The 18,422-nt window shown below is 36.9% G+C and overlaps 1 protein-coding gene across 1 annotated transcript in view; it reads left to right on the top strand.

Annotated features, from left to right (window-relative positions):
* Window positions 1-10,007: 10,007 nt before the first annotated feature.
* Window positions 10,008-18,422, top strand: part of hgfb (hepatocyte growth factor b) — a 30,165-nt gene continuing 21,750 nt past the window's right edge. Inside the window, exons 1-4 of the mRNA XM_079874309.1 lie at window positions 10,008-10,256; window positions 14,145-14,301; window positions 14,857-14,969; window positions 16,666-16,780. Coding sequence (XP_079730435.1) covers window positions 10,208-10,256; window positions 14,145-14,301; window positions 14,857-14,969; window positions 16,666-16,780 — 434 coding nt within the window. The 5' untranslated portion in view covers window positions 10,008-10,207. The remainder of the gene's footprint in view (window positions 10,257-14,144; window positions 14,302-14,856; window positions 14,970-16,665; window positions 16,781-18,422) is intronic.

Below are 18,422 nucleotides of genomic sequence, written 5' to 3'. Positions count from 1 at the left end.
ATGGAATGGAGAAGCCAGGAGAACTCCACAAAACCCTATGCAGATTTGGAATGCCAGACATTGACAATCAAGTTCTCAGCATCTCCATTTCCTTTTTTTATTTATTTTTTATTAAAAGATAAACTTAAGAGTTCTGGGCTCTCTATCGAGATGTGAGTGTTTTTGTTATCTATTTATCTATCATATTTATCTATCACATACAGTTGTAAATTTATTTATTCATGTTTGGTTACACTTTATTTTAAGGTGTCCTTGTTACAGTGTATATTATATATTAAGTACAAAGTAATATTTTTTAACTTCATGTACTTAGGGTGATTAGGATTAGGGTTTGCTTTAGGGTTAGCTGCATGTAATTATACATAGTTTATAGTTATTATAGTAACTACATGTAATATTTGTAATGACACTGTAAAATAAAGTGTTACCTTATTTTTTTACTATTTGTTTGTTTGTTGATTTATTTATTGATTTATTTTTTTTTTTTAATAAATTGCTTATCCACTTCGCCACAGTAGCTGGATCTTCTTTCTTTATGAACGAGATTAGAAAAAAAAAAAAGCGTTACATTTATATAACACTTTTCTAGGTACTCAAAGTGCTTTTACAAATGGAAGGGGGAATCTCCTCAACCACCACCAATGTGCTGCAGATGCGACGGCAGCCATATTGCGCCAGAAAGCCCACCACATACCAGCTTATTGGTGGAGAGGAGACAGAGTGATAGAGCCAATCAGTATATAGGGATGATTAGGAGGCCATGATGGACAGAGGCCAATGGGCAAATTTGGCCAGGATGCCGGGGTTAAACCCCTACACTTTTTCCAAAGGACATCCTGGGATTTTTAATGACCACAGAGAGTCAGGACCTTGGTTTAACGTCTCATCTGAAGGACGGAAGGGTGCATAATGGAAGCCTGAAGTTTTACTGTCAAATCGTACATGCCAGTTTTGAATAGAACTCCTTATTAAAAAATTGCTACAAAGTGACATACTTACATAAAATAAAATAAAAAATACTGAGAAAAGTATTTAAAAAAATCTTAATCTTATTTTGAATGTACTGGTATTTTAATTAATTATAATAAAAGGAAACAAAAAGATCTTGTAATGGTAATTGTTTCATTCATCTGATTGCCTTCACCTATTAATACAAATATAGTGCTCACGGTGGTTCAGGTTAATACATTTGATTATTTTTAAATCTATTCCACAGATAGGTGCAGTAATTTTTTTTTTTAAATCTGCACATTCTGTTTGCCCTTCTGCAAAATCCAAAATAAACCATCATGAATTCCATGTTGGTCCAGGCTGGTTTATGCTGGTTAGAGCTGTTATAGTTCAGGTCTAGTTGGTGGACCAGCATAGTCATGCTGTTGCAACACGTTCTCACACCCAACTCTCTACCATATTGACGCTTGGTCAGGACACCTCGGTGCTAGGTCAGGACCCCCCTTTTAATGCACAGGGTACACCTTTAGCATATATTTTTTGAGGTAACGCCAAAGGTCATATTCTCATTCTCATTGAAAGTAATAGTGTACACTGCACTTCCCATGCTGGGGACCGGCAAACCAACAACCAGCATCCCATGCTGGTTCCAGCATGCAAAAAGTACCTTAAGCTGGTTACCAGCAATGCTGGACTTTTAAGCATGGATGATCAGATTTTAGCATGAATGGTGTGAGATGGCATTCTCCATTTCTTTGGCCTGTCTGAGCCCAGCTGTGAGCTCAGGTCCCTGTGCAGAAGTTCACCGGTGTTTCCCTCAGGCTGGCTCCTTTATTGAGTCAACCAGGACCTTCTGACTTCTGCGCAGCTGCCTGTAAAGGACCCTCCAAATCTGGCTACTATCAAAGGACTAATTAAGGGGATGCATATTGACAGGTGCTTAGGATGTAGAAAGAGACTGGTGTGTGTTTATTGTGTGTTCGGGTGCAAGTTGAGGTGGTCTGCGTTTTGTTTCTTTGAAGATAAAAAAAAAAGTAGCATTTTTTTGTCATTTGAAATGTACCCCAGACTATCCCCAAATGGGATGCATTCAAACATTTACAGTCGCCATGTGAAAGATAGAAGCTTTACGACCTCCTTATTAGTGTTTTACATTTACCCAGGCTCCTCTGGATCGCCTTAGGTGATTGAAACACTTTACTCTAATAGGTCTATTATAGACACAGTAAAGAAAGAACAACATGTTTGTATACTGTGCATACATGAACAAGCTCACTTTGTCCCTCTCATACAGTTTCTCATTCTAAGCCAATGTCAATATTATTTTGTACATTCACAAGTACGTTATTCAGTGCGGCTGTCCAATAAATCATTCATACTAAAATGTTTAAGTGTTTTTTTGATCTGAGAAACAAATAACCTTAGTCCCTTGTTCTCACACTTTTCTCTTTCAAACAGTTGTTCTGTTCTGTTTTAGATCAAGTCAGCAGAATCCTTACACCCGAGAACAGGTTCTTCCCGAATAAAAAAATGTACCGTAGTAACCACAAAAGTTACTTTTTTATTAATTTATTTTGTAAAAATGTAAATCTAGGGGATTTGTTTTCCTAATTTTTACTGATTTTAACTACTTAAATCTACTTTTTTTGTTTTTAATCTACTATTTTAAAAAATACATTAATTGGAATAATTGTGATATTTATGGTTAGACATTTTTGTGTGAAAAGATATTCCCCCTTTTGTGTTTAATGAAGCTTTCTACTTATTCAAGAAAAACTAAATAAATTGTAATGCTTCTTTGATACCTTTTGATCTTTTGTGTTTATATTGTGTTGAGTTGTGTATTCACCAATATAAGACGTGAAAGGTCTATGCAAGGATGTCAAATCCAAACAGTACTTGACACAAACACAATAGCTTTGTCATGAGTCTGCAATGTCGACTCTACTGTACATACAATATATTTATGTCTACACCCATAAATATTTGACATGACGTTCACATTTTTGCCATGTGAAGTAAATGTACGTGACTTTGAGAAAGTTCTGGAGCCTTCTTGTCCAAAGGAAAGCACAATACTGTTTAGAGAGAGAGAATGAGAGAGAGAAAACATCCTATAAACTTTGGTTTGGTGAAACTATTTCAAAATGACCAAATTCATAGATGAAACAAACTCATTGTTCAGAATGTTTATAAATGTTGATTTTTGATTAAATTTCCTCTTCTAGACTGATTCCTAGATCCATTTTAAAAATATTCTGGATGTTTTTGGGTGACTTACTGGGCAACATGTGATTTTAATGTGAAATAAACACATTTTTTAAAAGAGCTGTATGCTTAAATATGGTTTCATTTTATTTAGAAGATCATGAAACACCAGTTTACAGATTTTTACTAATTTATTGACTTTCGATTTATGTCTTTTTTCACAGGGAAGAGCATCACAAGGAAAGAGTGTCAACTCTGGGTTATCTCTAATCCAGAGTGAGATTCACACACAGGAAGTGTGTGTTTATTTGGAATGGACTTCTCTGTTTACTGTGCCTGGAAGCTTCACCGCAGGATGCTCAAATGCAACTGTATGCTTTTGTTTGTAAGTGGCTACGTATTATTGTATAATCTTTATGTTCCACATACCTGTTCAAGCTCTAAGTATGTGGGGGGAGGCGAAACTTAAGTGTGCCTGTATGGTCAGGATATTGTGTGTTATTGGGGGTCAGGAACGGGTTCAGGTAATTTGCTGCAGCTGAAGTTAAAACCAGCACCAGATCTGAATGACAAATCTCTACAAAGCTGCAGGAAATCTATTAGCACCCTCAGGAACTAACCTAAAATTGCTCTATGTCTCTCTCCATGAGCCATAATTTCCATATACCTGTTCCAAACGTTTATCAAATTCCCTATTTTTTTTTTACATGTGTCATTTTCCTCTTAATACCATCATCATTCTGTCTGCAAAGACTGCCTTGTTTTCCACTTGTAGTAGCATTGTGTGTGTGTGTGTGTGTGTGTGTGTGTGTGTGTGTGTGTGTGTGTGTGTGTGTATGTGTGTGTGTGTGTCTGTCTGTGTCTGTGTGTCTGTCTGTGTCTGTGTGTGAGTGTGTGTGTGTGTGCGTTTGTGTGTGTGTGTGTGTGTGTGTATGTGTGTGTGTGTGTGTCTGTCTGTGTCTGTGTGTCTGTCTGTGTCTGTGTGTGAGTGTGTGTGTGTGTGCGTTTGTGTGTGTGTGTGTGTGTCTGTGTGTGAGTGTGTGTGTGTGAGTGTGTAGCACTCACTTCCAGTGGCACTCTTAGTCAAGTCCAAGTCACCTTAATTTATATAGCGCTTTTAACAATATAGATTGTTTCAAAGCAGCTTTGCAGTGATAATAGGAAATTAAAGTAACAGAGATTGTTTTGGCTTTACAGCAGATCTAGAATAGAGTTATTGTCCAGCTAAAGTGATTGATTCACTTCCGTTGCAAAGATCATTAGTTAACTTAGGGGCCGCTTACACGACACCATTCTAACAGAAAGCCCTTAAGTTCTCTCTGCGCAAACTTTAAAAATGCGAACCTGTGAGAATGCTGATGTCGTGCACATGCGTATTACGTTTAGTCTATAGGTATGTGCGTTTAAATATATATGTGCGCAGGCGTGTAGTCATTCTTTACAAACCAACCCTCAACAAACTACTTGTCTGGTCTTAAAATTTATAATACAGAATTTTTATCGCTTCCGCGTAGCCAAGTGAACCGGAATTATCCCGACAACGTTTTATTTGTACAGAGGAAAAGGAAACGGAGGGAGGCCTTCACAGGGGAGAGGCTAGTTGACACTTCAGGACTGCGTTGTCGTCGTGTCCAGGCGCAGGTCCTTCATCAGATCTGGATACGGCCTGGATCCGGCGGACTGCGGTAAACCTCGGGATAAACAGAGAGACGAATATTAGCATAGACGTCATTCTTCTTATGATGTAACAAGTAGGCTACATCAGTATTTATAGGAAGTGTTCCCGGTTCTGGCTGACCTAATCTATGCAGCCTAACATTGAATTATAGAAGTCTATAATGTGTTACGTGTATGCTAGGTCAAAGCTGACAGAGTGTGTCTGATTCCCGGACAATGTTAGGAAGACTGTTCCAAAGTTTTAGTGCTAAATAGGAAAAGGATCTACCACCAGCAGTCGATTTTGATATTAGGTATTATCAACTGGCCAGAATTTTGAGATCGCAATAGACGTGAAGGACTATAATGCGTTAAGAGCTCGCTCAAGTACTGCGGAGCTAAACCATTTAGTGCTTTGTAAGTAATCAGCAATATTTTAAAATGTATACAATGTTTAATAGGGAGCCAATGCAGTGTTGACAGAATGGGGCTAATATGATTGTCATACTTCCTGGTTCTGGTAAGAACTCTAGCTGCTGCGTTTTGGACCAGCTGTAGTTTGTTTATTAAGCGTGCAGGGCAACCACCCATAATAGCATTACAATAATCTAGCCTTGATGTCATGAACTCATTAACTAATTGTTCTGGATTTGTCAATGAGAGGATATGACCTAATTTAGATATATTTTTAAGATGGAAAAATGCGGTTTTATAGATACTAGACACGTGACTTTCAAATTAAAGATTGGTATCAAAGAGCACACCCAGTTTCACCCAAGACTTGACAGAGCAGCCATCAAGTGTTAGACATTATTCTAGGTTATTACATGAGAACGTTTTTTGTCCAATAAATAGAATATCTGTTTTTTCAGAATTAAGTAGTAGGAAATTACTAGTCATCCAGTTTTTTATATCAGCAATGCATTCTGTTAATTTTGTGAATTTGTAAGTTTGGTCAGGGCGTGAAGAAATATAGAGCTGAGTATCATCAGCATAACAGTGAAAACTAATTCCATGCTTCCTAATGATATCTCCTAAACGTAACATCTACAGAGTGAACAGCAACGGTCCTAGTACTGAGCCTTGTGGTACTCCATACTGAACTTTTGATCGATAAGACATCTCTTAATTTACTGCCACAAATTGATAACGGTCAGATAAGTATGATTTAAGCTAATGCAATTCCACTAATGCCAACATAATTTTCGAGTCTATTTAAAAGAATGTTGTGGTCAATAGTATCAAATGCAGCACTAAGATCGAGAAACACTAATAGCGAGATACAACCACGATCAGATGATAAGAGCAAATCATTTGTGACTCTAATGAGAGCTGTCTCAGTACTATGGTCCAGTCTAAATCCTGAATGAAAATCCTCGCAGATACCATTTCTTTCTAAAAGGGAACATAGTTATGAGGATAATGCCTTTTCTAGTATCTTTGACAGAAAATGTAGATTTGAGATCGGCCTGTAATTGGCTCATTCTGTGGGATCAAGTTGCAGTTTTTTAACAAGCGGTTTAATCATAGCCAGCTTAAAAGTTTTTGGTACGAACCCAAATGACAAAGATGAATTAATGATATTAAGAAGAGGATCTATGACCTCTGGAAGCATCTATTTCAATAGCTTAGTCGGTATAGGGTCTAACATACATGTTGTCGATTTAGATGATTTAACGAGTTTAGAAAATTCTTCCTCTCCTATAGCAATGAATGAATCAAATTTTTCCTCAAGGAGACTACAATACACTGCCTGATGCGATACTGTAGTAGACTGCTCTCTTAAGGGCCCGTGTGTGCTCGTTGTACCACGACGTTGGACTATTTTCTTTAATCTTCTTTTAGCGCAAAGGATGGTCTTACTGACCATTCATTCACAGACCATCTGCTAAATGCATTCTCAAAATGTCAAAACTTCAGTTTGATTGGCCAACATTATCCAATTTCTAGGAGTTAGAGTGCAGGTTTTAATCAGTCTGCCATATTTCAAGATATTAAACTGCTATACTAAATTTGCCAAAGTTTGTAAGGTTCATGTTATCCAATCTTTAAAATTTCAACTACTCGGTGTGCCATCCATACTTGAATTGTGAATACTTTATATGTTCTAATTAAATTCAATTTAGCAAACCAGATGTAGAATAGCAGAATTTGAATTTGAATCTAAGGAAAATAAAAGTTGAATTGGAATGCAAAGAAATAACTGTCATTTAAAAATAATGACCAAAAAATTTGAAACCTTGTTCAAAAGTTTAAAAGCCTTGAAGTTTGAAAGGATAGATACAGTAGACAGACAGACAGACAGACAGACAGATAGACAGACAGATAGATAGATTAGATAGATAGATGTACTTGTAAGTATTAGGTGTATGTTTATCTGTTTGTGTGCACAGCAGCAATAACACATCCCTGTGTTGACTGAAAGGTAAATTAGACTGTTGTCTGTAGCTGCTTACATCTTTACCACATCAGCACCACAGTGAATGACTCATTATATGTTTGTGTTCACTGCACATGGTCTTCGTTAGACACCAGACACACACCAGAGCGAATTAGTCTGTTGTTTTGTTTATTTGTGGGAACAAGGGCTAAACACATAGATAAAACCACATGTGATGACATTGATGTTTGTGTTCTGATCCAGATATCAAGACTGTTGAAAGTTCAACAGATTATGAATATGATTCACACAATTCACTTTTACAAAGTACCATGTAATGTGGGAATCACAGCTGTACCTTTGTGCTGTCACGCTGGAGTAACAGATACCACATGGACAATTTATGAAGGTTCCCTGTAATTAAGGAACGTTTTCAAAACTTCTTCCTTGAAGAATGAAAGTGACCTTTAGATGTGCGGTTCTCACCCTGAATTAATCATGGAATTTGCTGCACTTATTGACTGATGTGGCTGTGAATCAAATTCCATGTTAAATTCCCAATATGATCAATGTCTTTGCTCCCTATTAATGTCTACTTATGCATGGTTCTTAATTTATCGCCACACATGTGTTGGGTGCAATTTTTGCAAACTTAAATGAAATAAGCAGCCTGGTTGACCACAGATCACGTAATTATGACTTCAACGGTGGGATTCTTTAGATGTCAGCTTTTGCAATCTGCATGCATCTGCTCTTAGTTATGGTGATTTGAAACCTCTTTACACAGACCATAGGGCTCCTAACATTTTGATCCATGTTGTTGCATTGTTTTTGTGTTGTAGAGAGTCACTCAGATGTTGTCAGAGAAGGAGATAGACAGCACTTCAGGAAGAGTAGAGGAGTGAAAGAGCATTCACACTGAAAGGGATTTGCTGCCATAAAGCAACCAGAAGTCATTCGTTTGGACATGATGTGACAGCTGAGGAAGAATCTAATGTTAAAAATGTAGAATAAAATTTAGAATAAATGTCTTCATTGTGTCTTTTGATCAATTCTTTGCAACCTTGCCGAATAAAAGTATTAATTTTCTTAAAAAAAAAAAAAAAATCATTAAACTCAAACTTTTGAATTGAAGTGTATATAATTGTATTGCAATATTTTAAATCACAGTAAGTAATAAGAATCACATTTAGGAATAATGGGTGAAAATATCACATTCAGTTAATGAGAATTTTGGGATAATATGTGCTTACTTGTCGTGAAAATATTGTCAGAAATCTTAATACCCTGAAATAGGCCTCATTGTCATTATACAAAATATAATGTTGTATGTATATCTTTTAATGTTAGGGGTGAAATGTGATCTGGACATGTTGTGAGATTCACCCAGAGGTGTCGAGAGATGAGAGGACAGGATGTGGAATGACAATGCTGGAAACAGTAGATACACGCACACAGTGACTGATTACTCCCATGGGGCCGTCAGGCATGTCAGTTGGCATTTGTAGTTTGTACCTCCATCATCAGAGGAAGGAGAAGCAAATATGATCACAGAGTCATGGAGGACACTCACATAAACACTATGCTAACTAAACTAATACAAACACGGATAAACAACAAGCCATACAAAAGCATGCCAGACTGAGTGAATTATTAATATTTGAACAAAAAAGCTCCAGTGCATCCAAAAGCAAAACAGCCTGGAATACCTGTTTGAGTATGAGCACATCACAAATAAACAGATGGAGTGTATTGCCATCACGGAGCACAATAGAAGAGCTCTTTCTGTTCCAAGAGAAGAGAAGAGCATCTTGAGTGTAGCACTGTTTAATAAACAACTTGTGCTCCCAACCTGCTCTTATCCCTCTCTCTCCCCCTCTCTTCGATCTGAAATTCGTGACACAGGAAGATGAGTTATGTTCATTATGTGACATCAATATCGTAAACTTCCGATTACAAAAAGGCTTAATATGTTGTGTCGTTGTTCTTTGAATATTCACAGATCTAAAACTTTAATGTGTTGCCTGTAGGTATGAATCCATAAATTACAGGAACAACAGCTGCATGTTTGTGAATGATAAAGTGAAAAGATAATATCAAAATAAAAAGATTTTACCATGATAACCAGTTTCTGCTGCAGTACCATTGCAGTAGGCTATCTGTCATTTCATTCCGAAGCAGATCTAGGCAGGTGGTGCTGGGGAGGTGGAGGGCTAGAAAGAGAACCGCGCAGCAATAGTGTAGGCTATCCGTTTAATGTGTCGAGGTTATATGTTTGATTACGTCAGTTTCATGGCTTAACTATTCATATATATATATATATATCATTGCTCAATTTTTTAAGCAGACCACAACTATCTATCTATGTGACTGAAACTATGGTTGTCACTGTAAATTTTTGTAAGGCAGTGAAATGATAGCATAATTGTGAATGATAAAGTGAACAACATGATTAATAATTTCTTTCTATCATGACTAAGAGAGTTGCCGTCCGATAACGAAATATAAAATAAGCTATCACATCTCGCAAACTAAAACAACGTGAGTGGCCCAGAGTTTATCAATTCACAACTTTACTCCCAAACACCCTCAAGGAGTGCAGTACACAGCTGTGTTGACATCTCCTTAACACTTTCCATCCGCTCCAATAAATTAGAGCGGAAACAAATATAAACAATTTGCATTTATTTTACTTCCCGGATTGGTTCAACAACCTCGGTGTCTATCAGGAAATGCGATAATATGTGATAATATTATGTGGAGGAGTGGACAGTCGGGGCGACTTTAAATGGGCTGAGGGAAAGGGGAGGGAGCGCGTGAGGTAGACTCTCTCAGCTCGCGCTCATCTTCAGTCAGTCCATCGCGCGCTTGTTCACTGTCCACAAGAGCACAGCAACAGCAACTGCTGGTAGACTAGAATCTTACTAATAGTCGTATTAAAAGGAGGAAAACGCCGAGACTTCTGACATCTCTTTTGTATTTTTGGAGTCGCTTAAAACTATTTAAAGCAACATGTGGATTTACAAAATTTTGCTATGTGTGGCTGTTTTGGTTTACTCAGGTAAGTTTTTTTTTCAGTCAGAGAAGCTTCTTTATAGGTATCATGTATCATGTTTTGCGGTAATTCCTGCATCATGTTTAACAGTAATATCAGCAACTGTATTAAAAGGTTTCAGGGCTGAATATGGCATGGTTATTTTTTGTACCAGCGTTTTGGAGAAGCCCACTATCTTCGCGAGCTTACAGGATGCTATTTAAGGGTCATTCCTAATTGGTGCCTTTTGGGCTTCGCCAAATTAACGTATAGCCTAAGTATCTTTGTTTCATGAAAGGTACATATTGAATTTTTTGAAAGTCGTCATAGATTAAGCTCGCTGATTTATTGTTACATTTGCATAGAGAAACCTTTTAAACAAATCAGGTGTCTGACACAAAACCCTGTTATTTTCAAATCAACAACTGCCCAATAGACTCATAAACCTTGTGTACAATTTTGGGATGAATCTAGAGGTTTGTCACACAATTTTTTATTTTATAAAACATATTATATATAATATATTATTAAATAATAATAATAAGAATGATAAAAATAATGAAACGTGTTATTTCACATGTTTATATTGTATTGTTACAACATGTAGGCTATACTATATACTTCATAATTGTTGATAATATTACTTTGAGAATGTAAAGCAAGCATGTTAATTTCTACTGCATTGGCAAGATATTGAAAGTCTGAATGAAATCTAAATTTACTCTATTTACTTTGGTTGCGCACATCACTAGATTTGTGGTGAACAATAGCCCATGCAAGTTAATTTACAGAAGAAAAAAAAAGACACAATTGTATAATTTTCTTCAACTCCTCTGTTGATGTCAGTTTGGCGTCTTGGGCAGAACATTATTAAAGGGTTAGTTCACCCAAAAATGAAAATTCTGTCAGTAATTACTCACCCTCATGTTGTTCCAACCCCGTAAGACTTTCGTTCATTCTTCGGAACACAAATTAAGATATTTTTAATGAAATCTGAGAGCTGGCTCACTCTGGGTTGTGCGCAGCACTTTTGGGTTGTACGTCAGAACGTAGGCTCACTATTGGCCAGCATCACACGCATCACACACATGACCAGTGTCACATGATAGTGAGCCTACGTTCTGACGTACAACCCAGAAGCGCTGCACTGTTACACTACGTGAACTCACTCAGAAGCCCACACAGAAGAAAATTAATAGTTGAATAAAGTCGTTTGCGCACAAAAAGTATTCTCTTCATAAACTTAAGGTTGAGCCACTGTAGTCACTTGGACTATTTTAACAATGTCTTTACTAACCTTTCTGGGATGGCAGATATCGATTACCTAGCAGCCTATGAAGGAGTGATCCAGCTCTCAGATTTCATCAAAAATATCTTAATTTGTGTTCCGAAGATGAACAAAAGTCTTACGGGATTGGAACAACATGAGGGTGAGTAATTACTGACATAATTTTAATTTTTGGGTAAATTAAACACTCCCCTTCAAGCCAAGGAGAAGGTTCACTAAAATCAAGCCCCTCCCTTTATTTTATTTTCTGACTCAATATTACTTTTCCCTCGGAAATATGCCTCAATATTAAAGTAAAGTTGGTCACAACTTCTGTTTCACATGGTCTTTAAACAATATGAAACAAAGTGTTCTTTTACTGAATATTAACATGGCTGTGATTTGGCCATGCTAATAGTATGCAGACCAGGACATGGTTGTGAATGTGATGTTGCAACAGCTCTTTATGTTTCAGATAAAAATGGCTTGTTATTTTGTATATTTTTCTCTGACAAAGAAAGTTGTTCCAAAAGAAGCCAAATCACGAACTCTGATTTGAAACCCCACAAAAACAGACAAGCAGAGATGATGCAAACAGGAAAACATTCCATTGCTGTTGAACTGTATATCAGCCCTATTGGAACACTGCTCAGCCAATCAAATTTGATGACCAATGCTAAATATACTGTAAAGGAGTGTGCTACATACAATTGTATCCTCAGATTAAAAGTCATTCATTTTTCATCTTAACTAATCTCTTAAATTTCAATTTTTTATCTATTTTAAAAGCATCTAAATGCATTGAGTTCATGACTCAAATTACACATGTATCAAAATCGTCACAGTTCCCAAACATTGCATTAAGTTTCACTACGGAAAACTTCACAGATGTTGACATTCATGGTGAGTGGGCTGTTTCTTCCCAAAACATCTGGATAAATGAGTCACCGACAGTGTGCGTCGAGCCGAAGTGAGAGATTAAGTGTTAGAGTGTGGCACTATGAAACTCTTCTTCTGAAATCAAAACCGCTTTATTGCGCAAAGCATATTAATTATTCTGAGGTTTAGTCATTTTGTTTCTAATCTGCAATACGATCTGTGACATTGAAGAATCAATGTGGCCTGTTAGTTGTTTTGAGTTTTGATCATAGAGTTTATTGATTTTATAGCAATACATTCTGTGTAATGGGGAATAAAACCTTTGTTTAGATGTACTGAGTCATTCAGTTATCCTGTTGTTTTGCAAGCATTAGAATACATAGGCCTACATTATGCATTTGTAATGCTTTACTTCCATCAAACTACTATGGCTTCTTTGATATTGTATAAACATAGTCATGTTACTGTCTATAATATTATGAGATGACCCTGAGTGTTGTGCACTGAGAAACTGGCAATCTTGTTGCTTGTTGTTCCATACAGACTCATTTTCTTTTGATATTCAGAGCTAGTCAAGAGCTGGAGTCTTTTCTAAGAGCATGGCTGTTGGCTTTGGGTCATTTTTAGAGCTTAGATGAAGAGTAATGTTCCTTGGTTGGTCTACTATCTGTATTAAGGGCTTGTTTCACATCCAAAAACATGTCTGATCTTACACTGTGGTTTGTGGCTGTGAAATTGGTGCTTTCTAACCATGTGCTTGACAGATAACTCACTTCTTATGACTGCAGCTGGCATGTATGGGCTCTTGTAGTGGTTTTAGAAGGTTTGGTGCTGCACACTTGGATCAGAGCCAGTTTCATTTGGCCTTCACAAACCTCTCTGCTACTTCACCAAAGCAGACTGGGATTGATGCCTTTGCATCTTGTTATACACTCAGAAATAATCTTGAAATAAAATGAAAGCCCTATCAAAAAGCTAATTTATTGCTTCACTGCCACTGCAAATGATCCAGGATGCCCATGGAGGATCATAACTGCCCCACAATTGAGTAGTCGATTAGTAACCTCACTAGTAGGTTGTTGCAGTTCTCAAATAATTGAGATGCAACTTCTCAGAGAGCTTTAGCATGCTAACAGTCACACTGGTAAAGCTGACTTAGTTTAGTCTGATCAGGGTCGTGTGGACGTGAGACCATATAAATTACAGAAGGTTTCCTTAAAAGGAAAGTTCACCAAAAAGTGAAAAATGTGTCATCATTTACTCACCCTCATGTATTTCTAAATATCTGAAATTTTTGTTCTGTGGAACACAAAAGGGATTTTTGGAAAACTGTGTTTGTTTGTTTGTTTGTTTGTTTTGTCCATGCAATGAAAGTCGTTCGTCAGAATGTCTTCTATGTTCTGCATGAAGAAAGAAATGCATTCAGGTTTGTGAGTATAAATTATGGTAAAATGTTCATTTTCTGGTGAATTATTCCTTTAACGCTGACTATTCAGACATCCAACTGTCTAGTCGATTATGAAAACGTTTAGATCTTCCCATTCTTCCTGTGATCTAAGCAGGTTGTTGAAATACAATTTCGTCATCTTAGTTCCTTTTTTTCTCCATATTTCAAATTCTATTTTATGGCCACTTTGCTCTCTCCTATGAGGCTTATGATCAGCCTTAACTGATAAAGAGGAAGAAAATAATGTACCATCTGTCATGAAATTCATGTTAGGATTCGACTACTGCTTCTCCCATCCTAACATGTATGTTCTGTGTGGCAGAAACTAAGAGGCATGCCCTGCAAGACTACCAGAAGACTGATGCTGTGCGCTTGGCCACGCCACATGATGTGTCCTACATGTCCAAAGGCCGCAAGATGAGTGTGGGAAAGTGTGCACGCCGCTGTAGCCGCAACAGGAAGCTTCAGTTCACCTGCAGGTACAGAGGTCTATAAAGGTTAAAGCACAGAGACACCCCACCTTACACGTAATCATAAACAGCCAAAGCCGGAGTGTCTAAATAAAAGAAGCACACTCCCAAGTTGTTGTTTCCAAACACGCTGATTTAAAATAGCATTGGATTGGCTAATTGTGTACAACACAGTTTGAGAGGAAGCAGCTGGAATCTGTTTCATCAGTGGAAATCGAACATCAGCAGTCCCAGTATTTCCTATTTTGATGTTTCAGGTCGATGACCTCTGGTTACTTCTGCATAGAAAGAAAATGCAGCTCTTAGTAGATAGAAATTGCAAGAAGTTGCATGACTTTTGATCTTTAGCTCTTGCAATGCTTTAATTTTTTTTTTTTTGGGAGGCATCACCTGACAAAATACAACAATTGTACAACAGTAGCTATTTTATGCATTGCTTTACATGATAATAATATCTACTGATGACATTACGTGTCCCAATTCAAGGTTCACAATCATCATTCTTGTCTTATCATATGCTTAACATAATGTAATATGATTAACATCTGCCATGTCTCGTTGCAGAGCATTCAGCTTTGATCAGAAAAGTGCAAAGTGTCGTTTACTGTCATACGACAGCCTCACCATTGGTGTCCGCATGGAGAATGACTTCAACTTCGACCTATATGAAAAGAAAGGTAAAGTGCTTTATTGCCACTAGGTTTGAGTAGATCCAGAGAGTAGTTCTAATAGGAATGCACAATATATCAACTATATGCAACTACTACATGTCAACTAACTCTCATTAGAGTATTAGTATACTGTTGTAAACTGTTAGTAGAGTGTTAAGTTAGGATTAGGTGTTAAGGTTAGTAGAATAAGTTGACATGTACTGCATAGTTACTTATAGTCAGTAAAATGTCTGTTGCAGGACCATTAAAATAAAGTGTTTGCAGATATTAAGCAGACAGTCTACTAATACTCTGATGAGAGTTAGTTGGCATGTAGTTGCAAAGTTACTTATAGCACAATGTCTAAAGTGGACCATCAAAATAAAGTATTACTGAGCAATGTAATTTCAGTTTTTGTTCCCCAATTTCAAAAATATATTATTTTTCTATACCAGGTTTCAAAAGTACTGAACTATTTTTCAATCATATTCACTGTTTATTTTTATTTTTTAAATGTCTGATGTCACGCATAATGTAACATTTTAGATTGGGGCTTTAATTTAAATGCTTTTCAAACTAAGCCAAAACAGTCAAGCATAAAATATCAACTCCATGATCTCACCAAAATGTAAACCCTTTTAAATCTCAATACCAAGACATCTAGAGTTAAAGCTTATGCTGGCATGATCTGCCACTGAGGGGTTTCATAATATGACGAGCTGTTCTTAAACCTTAGCCAAGTATTGGACTCTTAAGGATTAATTAAGTTTCAGTGTGAATAAATGTGAGATCAGTGTCCATGTGATGATGACACACTCATGCAAACACACACATATTCTATCTGTCCACCATCATGATGAGGATGACACAGCAAAATAAATCTCACTCTATGTCCCTGGAAATAAATACCCCTCTGTTCACTTCTTCTTCTTATAATACTGCAGATTATCTCAAGTATAAAACACTTGCCTTTAAGACTTGACATTTATCAAATCAACTCGTGTTTAAGTAGCACTTTCCCCCAAAACACAAAGATCAGGCTGGGATTTCTGTTGACTTTGCGTGTCTATATGTATTACTGCTGACAATACAGTGCAGAAGTGACATTTAGAGACTTTTAGCAACCTTGGTTCAAAACTTTCTTTTACTCCTTTTTTTGAAAGAAATTAATACTTTTATTCAGCAAGTACATTAAATTGATAAAAAGTAACAGTAAAGACATTACAAAATATTTTTATTTCAAATAACTTTATATAACTTTCTATTCATCAAAGAATCCTGAAAAAACAATTATTCAACAAAACTATTAAGTATATTAAGTAACTATTTAGCCCATTCCTATGGAAGCCCATTCCCGCCACATAAGAAAACAAATTAGCATAAAAAGTCACAATTATGACTAACTAAATCAAAATTCTGACTTTAAAAGTCATAGTGAAGTTGTTCAATGAAAGCTGGCACCTCATGCAGCCATATCCGTTTTGTTCTTCCTGCGCCACAGCTTGTTCTTGCTTAAAATCCTTCCAAGAGTGCGTTTGCTCAAAGCTATTCCATGCCGTTCCGCTTATCAGGGAAGAATTTCATTATTTAAATTCATTTAAATTCCACGTTTAAAATATCACTTTGGTGAAAACGAATGAGATATTTGCTTCCAGAACCCGAGTGTCACACATAAAGATTGTTGCATAACCTCAGGTGTGTCTGTATGCCCGGTGTCTTATAGACTTCATGAGAGAATGCATCATCGGCAATGGACTCAACTACAAAGGAAAGAGATCAGTGACCAGGAGTGGAGTCCAGTGCCAACTCTGGAATTCCAAAACACCACATGAACACAAGTAAGTGCTTACTCACTCTCTTTACTTCCCATTCTTGGTCCAGTCTCTCTCCACAGGCGGTTAAACTCAATTACCCACTATGTGCATTTCTGTGGCTATCCAAAGTCTTGTGGAGAGCAGATAGCGGTTAACATCTCCTATATGTTTCAGTTTACTTATTTATGCACATATTACACTACTAGATAGCTAATGGGAAAACAGACTCGATGGGTTATAAAAATCCCCATTAGCCTCTAATGATGATGAATGTGCAAGATTATGTGTGCTGTCTTACTGGCTTTGATTCGCGAGAGGGTTCTCGCTGAGTCTAAGTGTGACAGTAAGCGCAACTCGATGATTCTCAGAAGTGGAGTGCCGATAGAGACAATTAGGTCAATGGCAGGAATGCCAACAAACAAGCCAGTAGGTTCAAACAATTGCTTCCGTTCTTGCATGACCAAAAATAGACGTTTGTGTACAGTTATTCCTATGTGTAAATATTCAATGCAAGTTTACCCAAAATATACATTTTTGTATACATTAACATCTAAAAATAAACATTAACAAGCCATAGGCAGCCTGGACCTGATGTCATGTTTAGAGGATTTGAGGGTTTGTGCATAAGTAGGAGTTTGACAGAAAGCAGCACAAGGCTAAGATAAGATACCTAATGCAGAACACGTCTTTGATACAAGTTCATTACTGCTGCAGGAATTCATTAGGGACACCACATGGTGCTTTCGGTTTACTCCCTGTACAGCAAGTCGATACGATAGATCTGTCCTATTTTTGGTAGTAGGCCTGTCTAAAAGTTTCATGCACATTCTTTTTTTTTTTATCCTGAAAATGTGATTACCTTTCAGAGACCTTGACCCCACCACCAACTTCCCAACACTGGATATCTCCCTCTCTCTCCTCTTTTTCCTTCAGCTTTTTTTATCTCTCTAATGGACATCAGCTCAGTTTTAAAGCCAGCTTTTGATATGCTTGCCTCTGAAACATCACAGGCATGTTTTATCGGCTCAAGAAGCCAATGGACCTGAACGTTTTGAAATACCGAACAGACCCGTAGGTCAGCTAATTTGTCACAGATTGCATTTTTATCTGTATTCATCAATCATTTTGAACATGGCTAATTTGTGTTGCCAATTACACAAAAGATAATTACTGTTTGGCTTAAGGCTTTGATTTATTAATGGTTTACAAATATTTTAATGGCAAGGGTAAAATACTTTTTGCAACTATTTGCATATAGCAGCATCTCAGATTTTTTGCTGTATATAAAGTTGTACCCATAAATAAATAAATAGTAACTTTGAGAAATAGGTTTAAAATGATGAGCACTTACAGTAGATGAAGATTATTTTCATATTGGTGGCCCAACAAAAGCTGTTCTAAATGGGGTGTCACCACATAATGGTGGTCACCATGTCACATGACTAGCCATATACTTACTAATCCATTGGATTTAGATACTTTTGGTTTTAGAATAAATGGATTATTAGATGACAAAAAAGTCTGTAAATGTAGTGTGTAGTTGCTTTGTAGTGATGATGGAGCTTTCAGAGCTTTCAAATAACCAAGAATAAACCCTCTTAAAACAACAACGTCATAATACGAGTAGCCTGTGTAGTTTTTGACCTTCTCTGCCCAAAAGCTTTAT

This window comes from Squalius cephalus (assembly GCF_949319135.1).
Source record: "Squalius cephalus genome assembly, chromosome: 6".
Lineage (NCBI taxonomy): Eukaryota > Metazoa > Chordata > Actinopteri > Cypriniformes > Leuciscidae > Squalius > Squalius cephalus.
Note: the sequence above shows the minus strand (reverse complement) of the source record. Positions and strands in the feature narration are given on the sequence as shown.